Raw genomic sequence first — 8,448 nt, 5'->3', positions numbered from 1 at the left:
TCGATGAATTGCTTTATTTTTATATATTTTTAGAACTAAATTATACAAAACACAAAAAATCAAAATTAATTTTTGGGTGGAATGTCCATACCTCACCCTAAATTCACTCGTATCCACATTTTTTGTAGAAAATCGAAGAATCATCGCCAATATATCACCCATTTAATCTGAGGCCGATAGATATCTACTTGGGTGAGGTGATCGGGTGAAACAATCATCCCTAACCAGGCACCATTCAGACAATCTGCAACCTCCAATCTGATGATGATAGTTACCGTAATATTTCACTTCAACAAGAAGACTTACCAAGTAGATTCCGAAATTTTACTTGTTTCGTTTCTTGGCTTCACTGTACAGAATTACTCCGGTTATGGTGAGACAGTAGCCAAGCATTCCTGTTACTGATACAGGGTTCCTAAATATCAATATTGAGACGACCACTGCAACTGCTCCTTTAGCATTTCCCAAGACCTGGCATTGAAGCATAATTATACGGCAACACAAAGAAACTCGTAAATAATACTCTCTCCATCCCATTCTCATAGTAACGTTTATTATGAGACTACTCATGTGAGAATTCAAGTAAGGCAATTTCTTTTAAGGGTTAATGAGTATATGGGTTCTTTTAAGGGTTAATGAGTATTTGAACGGGTAAACGGGATCAAAGGACCACAACAAAATAACAAATGAGTGGCATTTGTCAAAGGGGGCCTGCAAATTCTCTGTTTTTGGCACAAGTTTCATCAGTATGAAGACTCCTTTCAGAACGAGTCTAAATCAAGCTACTTCGAAAGCGTTGACGTCACTCAACTTCCCCTACGAATATTATTCAAGATTTATGAAGCAACCAAAATTTCAAAATGACTGGAGGAATTCAAAATTAAATTTTTATCTTTTATTTGACAAACTGAGTGACTTAGCCACTTAGGTATCAGTTCGAACTACCCAAGGCATCAAAAGTTCCCCTAAGCTTTTTTTTTTTTTTTGGCAACCGTAAAATAACGACCAACATTACAGGCTCATAGCCCTTTTAGCTATACTATGAGCCACCTTATTAAGAGACCGAGGTAAATGCTGACCTCTTCTTTCTTTTCATATTGTGTAGCGCGAACGTCTTTTTAAGGAAATGGGCATGGGAGAGTAACAAATGATGATTTGTGAAGCAGAGACTGTAAGGATTTTTGAGGAATACCTGAAGAGTCAAGGCACTTGTGTGTATAGTGACCAAAAAGTTGGTCAGATTCACGAAGTATGCGAGTGCAGAATTGAAGAGTAGATACCAAAGAATTTTGCTATCTTCTCTTGCCAGAGCTATAGTTATCCCAACCACATCTTCTTCCATTATAAGGGCTGCTGGAATTAGGCAAACAACAGCAACAGGTGCCATGTACATCAAAAGGTTCATAGAATCTAGCTTCTCCCTGTTGAATGATATTAAGACCCATGAGTTATCGAAATTCAGTAAAATGGTCGTCAACACAAGTACACAACAATATTACCCCCAACGTCTCAATGGTTCTTGTGTCGAGTAAGGGAGGCTGGAAGTGTGCAGCCTTACTCCTATGTTAAAAACTCAAGGATATGTTACTTCTGGATGACCCATAATATGAAAATTATGTCGTAAAGTGCATCGATGCTTGGCTACTTTACAATGCAGGAGGCACACAGAATCCAGCAGGTCATTTTCTTAAATCCAGCATATTCCAAACCAAGCAAAAATTAACCCAAGATACCCTCCGTTCTATGGAGTAAAGAAGATTCTTACCCTTCAGATGAGAGTAAAATCCCTTGAAGTACAGTCTTGAGTGCTCGTGCAGCAGTCGCACTAAGGCACATAATGAAACCAAACATATTGAACATGGGTTCTCCCTTCAAGTAAACATCAATCAACCAACATAGGCTACCAAACATCAGAATTCACCATAAGCAGCTCAGATAAAAGAATAAAATAATTAGACAGCTTGCTTCAGACATTCTACCAAAACTAGACCTGTCATTAAAAGGAAAGACAACCTAATTAATTACTATCATCGATTCGGATCTCATCATCTACTACCATCCATCAGCTACATATTTGTATGGTTCAGAAACCACTAAAAATCTAATTAAAACAAGTGAAATAGCAATATCTACTCCCATACAAGTACAACCAAGAAAAATAGTTTTAAAACCATGACTCGTGAGCTCATGGTTGACAAATTCAGCTAATTACTCCATTTCATAATAGCATCCTCTCCATTTAGTATTACTTAAAAAATTCAGTGAATTATTGTCAATCATCAACAGAACTGTTCACAAACAGACATGTCGTTTTTGGTTGGTGATATATTGATATAAAATAAATCATCTTACTTAAAAGTCTTCAGCCATTTGCTCTTAGAGATGACATCCTCCACTAGAGACTAACACCAAGGTATAATGTATCATGAAATTATCATCTAGTATTACAGCTTCGTTTTGCCTATGACTACACCAACTAGACATTTAAAACACATTATCCAAAACGAATCAGCAAAACTAGCATCTAAATCTATTACTCTAACATGTATGTATATACCACTTGCAATATCGAAAGTTTCCGTAGTTCCATGAGAATACAACTTGAATCTTCAAGCTGAAGAAATTAGTAGTTGCTTTATGTCCTTTGTCCTTAGAGTCAGCTTGTTATTTCTCTATTTACTGCCTTGGCAGTATTAGTGTGTTAGGTTTGCATCTTGTAATTTCTTTTCTTATGAAATGATAACCTTTTGCAAAAAAAAAAAAAAAAAAAACGAATATGAAATGACCTTAGGGGCGTTCATCCAACGAATATGAGGTACACAAAACACACGAAAATGAGAGATAACACAAGTGCAACTCAATGAGTAGCAATAGTAGAAATACACACTACAAACAAAAAAAACCTTGAAGTTCAAATGTGAAATAGATTGCCTACCATAACAATAGTAATAGTAATGAGGAAGTAACTCATAAGCATGTGTCTTCCTATAGATTAGTGGCCACAAAATATTTAGGAGAAATAGGTCGTTGAATATAGGGTCCAACATTTTCAGCCATATTGCTAAGAGTGCTAACTAATCTCGGTCTATCAGAAAGAGGCTTCCGTGCTATATTTTGAAATGAAAGACTTTCCGGAGGCATATGACAAAGAAAACGTCCACAAGCATCAGCATCCAAGTGTCTAGTAGACTCGCTATACACAAACGCCATCTGCTGGCTATTAATGACGGTACTGAATGGTTTTCTAAAAGTCCGGCCTGGACATGAGGAGTTTCCGGCCTCAAAGTGAGGTCGAGGGGCCTGGACATGAGGAGTTTTCGGCCTCAAAGTGAGGTCGAGGGGTGTAGACATCGACAGTCTCTAGGGATCCGGCCTCGAGGAACTTATATTCCTTGCGCACATTCTGTACAAATTCTACACACTCCTCGTGGTCCTCATCATCATCATTTTTCGGGATTCCCAACCGAGAGAATTGAGGGGTCTAGCGCATAGGTCCTCAAGCCACCTCCATCATCATTCATTGGACCAAAGACAGTGTGCATAAATAAGCGCACTTTACTATCAGTAATTTTTTCTACTTCTCCATTCAGGAATACACGTTCCAACTTGTGGACAATAGACATGACCATGTTGCGCATCTTTGGAGTATTATTATCAGAAACAGTGCATCCATGTGTAGACCACACGTTTGAATCGTTCCAATCAACAGGTGGGTACGGGTCCAAACTATGCCTGGCTTTTGCAAGCTCTCCCATAATCAAAGAACAAATCACAGGAGACATTTCCATTGGCAACACTGAGAGGTTGTTCTAATCATCTAATTCCTTGGTTTCTTTTAGTTTAAATGCTTGAGGTTGTTCTAATCATCTAATTTCTAAATGATTGAGTCATGGACTCATGGTGGAGAATGGAGAGATAAGTTTCTGGGTTTTGATTTTTTAAGAGGAAAGGAAAGTCCTCAAGGAAAATAAGCATACATTCCAACCCAAAAAAGTGTATATTGAGTGTTTGGAACCACACGCCTTGTTTTTCTGTGTATATGTCGGGAATCTCTATTTTTTTTACCTATTTGTCGCCTTGAGTAGTTTTTTTACCAATCTGTCGTCAAACACCTACTTTTTTTACCTATTTGGTTGTTTGGCCCATTTTGTTTAAATGCTTTTCTGCATTTAATTGTTGTTCTCACACACTATTTGTACACTAACAGGGACGAAATATCCTCTCAATGTTGCCAATGGAAATGTCTCCTGTAATTTGTTCTTTGATTATGGGAGAGCTTGCAAAAGCCAGGCATAGTTTGGACCCGTACCCACCTGTTGATTGGAACGATTCAAACGTGTGGTCTACACTTATGGATGCACTGTTTCCTGATTATAATACTCCAAAGATGCGCAACATGGTCATGTCTATTGTCCACAAGTTGGAACGTGTATTCCTGAATGGAGAAGTAGAAAAAATTACTGATAGTAAAGTGCGCTTATTTATGCACACTGTCTTTGGTCCAATGAATGATGATGGAGGTGGCTTGAGGACCTATGCGCTAGACCCCTCAATTCTCTCGGTTGGGAATCCCGAAAAATGATGTTGAGGAGGACCACGAGGAGTGTGTAGAATTTGTACAGAATGTGCGCAAGGAATATAAGTTCCTCGAGGCCGGATCCCTAGAGACTGTCGATGTCTACACCCCTCGACCTCACTTTGAGGCCGAAAACTCCTCATGTCCAGGCCCTTCGACCTCACTTTGAGGCCGGAAACTCCTCATGTCCAGGCCGGACTTTTAGAAAACCATTCAGTACCGTCATTAATAGCCAGCAGATGGCGTTTGTGTATAGCGAGTCTACTAGACACTTGGATGCTGATGCTCGTGGACGTTTTCTTTGTCATATGCCTCCGGAAAGTCTTTCATTTCAAAATATAGCACGGAAGCCTCTTTCTGATAGACCGAGATTAGTTAGCACTCTTAGCAATATGGCCGAAAATGTTGGACCCTATATTCAACGACCTATTTCTCCTAAATATTTTGTGGCCACTAATCTATAGGAAGACACATGCTTATGAGTTACTTCCTCATTACTATTACTATTGTTATGGTAGGCAATCTATTTCACATTTGAACTTCAAGATTTTTTTTGTTTGTAGTGTGTATTTCTACTATTGCTACTCATTGAGTTGCACTTGTGTTATCTCTCAGTTTTGTGTACCTCATATTCGTTGGATGAACGCCCCTAAGGTCATTTCATATTCGGTTTTTTTTTTTTTTTGCAAAAGGTTATCATTTCATAAGAAAAGAAATTACAAGATGCAAAGCTAACACACTAAGTGCTTGTTTGGTTGCCCTTTAAATTCATGGGATTTTGAAAATCCCATGAATTGCAATATTATGAACTTTGCCAAAATCATGGGAAGTGGAACTTCCCATGGAATTTAAGTTCCTCCATTATGGAGGAAGTCACCTACCTAACCCCCCTAGGTAAGTGGCAATTCCAACATGAATTCATTGCCCATATGCCAACCAAACACTTTTTGTGCAATTCACATGAATTTTCATTTCATATGAAATTGGAGTTCATGTGAATTTATATTCCCTTATGGCAACCAAACAACCCCTAATACTGCCAAGGCAGTAAATAGAGAAATAACAAGCTGACTCTAAGGACAAAGGACAAAAAGCATCAACTAATTTCTTGTTTATGAACATTTGAACAGTCTTAAACTTGAGACGAAACACGAATTTGTGTAAATCCATACTACTACTACTGCTACTAGTCTATTTAAACTTCCCACATACAGAACTCACACTCACTGTAGTACAACTACAAGTTCTTAAAAACAGAGTTTTTAAAATGGTTTATTTTTTACTCCAAATCATTTGCAGGAAACTCAAGCTTTAACAAAACAATGCCTTCTCATCAGCAGCAACAACAACCGCAACAGCAGTTGCTGCAACGACAACATTACCCCACAGTTCTCTATCAATTTTTGTCATTTGGTTTTGACACAAAAGCGAAGAAATAAAAAAAAAAAATGAATTTGGGTCACACAAAACACACTACCCCACACTTCATTGAATTTGGGCCACACAAATCATGCCATAAAAGGAAATATGGACCTGGTGGCTGGTGATTGCTGAATGAGTGAGTCTCGCCGGAGGTGGCGACGGGAGGCAATCTATTACTCTAACATGTATGTATATACCACTTGCAATATCGAAAGTTTCCGTAGTTCCATGAGAATACAACTTGAATCTTCAAGCTGAAACAATCTCTCGTATATAACTACCATCTTAGCAAACCAAATTTATTACCTAAAGTTTATTAAAAACACCACACTAACAAATAACCTAGAACTCACAGCTAACAAACTTGAACATACTTCCATTTTTAACTCATTTTTGTAATTCAATGATAATACCGTATTAACACACTCCCAAAGTCTCCACATGAATAAATCTTAGGTCCATACCACATCATAAAGTTTATCAAAATCTCTTTTTAACTTCAACTAGATTCTACCATTCCAGAGCCAAGATTTAGCATTAGGGAGCGAAAAATTTCAAATGGAGCGAATTACTACTTGAAATAAGGTGCGCCAAGAAAAAAATCGAAAATTTAACTAAAGATATCAAATTTTCCATTGTTTGGGGGAGACCACCACAACTAGCCTCCCTAGATCCACCAATAGATTCTACCTTGTTTTTTTATGAGATTTATCGTCTTTAACTTTCTCATTGACTAAGGTAATACGATGACATAATACACCGGATGTACACTTAAGCATTTCCCGCCTTCACATTCCTACCAATTCTATTGAACCAAATCAATCAAACTACTTCAACAACAAGAGGCTTAAATCCAAAATGATTGGAAGTTGACATGAATCATATTTAAAACCGTCAGCTCACATGAATCAAACAATTCTAGTAAACTAAACCAATCAAATTACTTCAACAACAACAAATAGCATCGCCTTACTCCCAAAATGATTTAAGCTCGACTAACATGAATCATCATTTAAAACCGCCAGCTCACATGAATCAAACAATTCTAGTAAACTAAAGCAATCAAATTACTTCAACAACAACAAATAGCATCGCCTTGCTCCCAAAATGATTTGAGCTCAACTAACATGAATCATCATTTAAAACCGCCGGCTCACATGAATCAAACAATTCTGGTAAACTAAAGCAATCAAATTACTTCAACAACAACAACAACAACAGCATAGCGTTACTCCCAAAAAGATTTGAGCTCGACTAACAATCTAACATGAATCATCATTTAAAACCGCCAACTCACACGAATCTAACAATTCTACTGAGCTAATCAGCTAAAGCAATCAGATTACTTCAACAACACCACATAGCCTTATTCCTAATTACTCCTAAATCTACTTGGGCTCAACTAACATGAATCATCATTTAAAACCGTCTTTATAAAAGCCGAAAAAAGAGCACATACCCCACTGGCAATAATAACACCAGTAACAACAGGAACAAGAGTGAGATAAGTAACAAAACCCTCTCTCTTCAAAGTCATAACACAAGCAAAAATCGCCGTAAAAAACGGCGTCGTAGCACCGACAGCTTGAGTAAACGAAACCGGAAGAAACCGAAGCGAAACATTCCCCGAAACAACGGAAAAACAAAACACAACGGAAAGAGTAGCGATCTTGCTGAATTGAATCCGCGATTTAATCGTCTGCATTGGAACAATCTTAAGAAAAACAATTGCAATGTAACTGAATAATGAACAAGCTGTCATATGACACATTGTTAAGAAAATTGGGTATTTGAATCCGTAATTTGATAATAAGTATTTGTTTAAGAGTAATACTCCGATATTTGATGAATACCAGAAGAGGATTAGTCTAATTGTGTAGAATTTTGAGGATGGCTGCATTTTGGAAGGGTTGATTTGGGGAATTTGGGAAATTAGGGTTTTGAATTGGGGAAGATTTGGGGAAAATGAGTATGATTTGGGGGAGTGATTTTGAGTATTTTAATTGAAGTGTAAGTAGGTATCTGACTGACTTTAGTGTGTGTGTGAAGAAGAAGAATAATTCCGATCAAAGCATAAGCATATGTCAATCGGATTGCCGACTAATTGACTTGGTCCAGCTGGTTTCTGACACACTGATTCTCATTTTCAGAGTAAACATTAATACGGAGTACAATTTATACAAATTCTCGTATCCGTCTATACTTATAGACGGCCCAAATATTCATTCACTTTAAGCATAAGACAAGCAACAAGTTACACGGTGGGGCCCAAAAATGTCACCACTTTAAGCATATTTGACCGTCTTCCACTTTAGACATATATATCCGTCTATAGTGAAACCAATTGAAACATTAATCATAATATGACTTTAATGTGCATCTATTTTTATTTTTTTTATTTTAAATTGGGGATACCGGTGATTACCCTTGTCGTGGGTGTTAGTGGGTTT

The 8,448-nt window shown here is 37.5% G+C and overlaps 1 protein-coding gene across 1 annotated transcript; it reads right to left on the bottom strand.

Moving 5' to 3' along the window:
• On the bottom strand, positions 1 to 8,062 carry LOC141616941 (putative sugar phosphate/phosphate translocator At5g05820). The gene is made up of 4 exons (XM_074434109.1): positions 7,458 to 8,062; positions 1,766 to 1,869; positions 1,193 to 1,421; positions 1 to 471 (listed from the first exon to the last, which is right to left on the bottom strand). The coding sequence occupies exons 1-4, from the start codon at positions 7,896 to 7,898 to the stop codon at positions 325 to 327; spliced, it is 921 nt and encodes a 306-aa protein (XP_074290210.1). The 5' UTR covers positions 7,899 to 8,062; the 3' UTR covers positions 1 to 324.
• Between the last annotated feature and the right edge of the window lie 386 nt (positions 8,063 to 8,448).

Source organism: Silene latifolia, chromosome 1, assembly GCF_048544455.1.
Source record: "Silene latifolia isolate original U9 population chromosome 1, ASM4854445v1, whole genome shotgun sequence".
Classification (NCBI taxonomy): domain Eukaryota; kingdom Viridiplantae; phylum Streptophyta; class Magnoliopsida; order Caryophyllales; family Caryophyllaceae; genus Silene; species Silene latifolia.
Note: the sequence above shows the minus strand (reverse complement) of the source record. Positions and strands in the feature narration are given on the sequence as shown.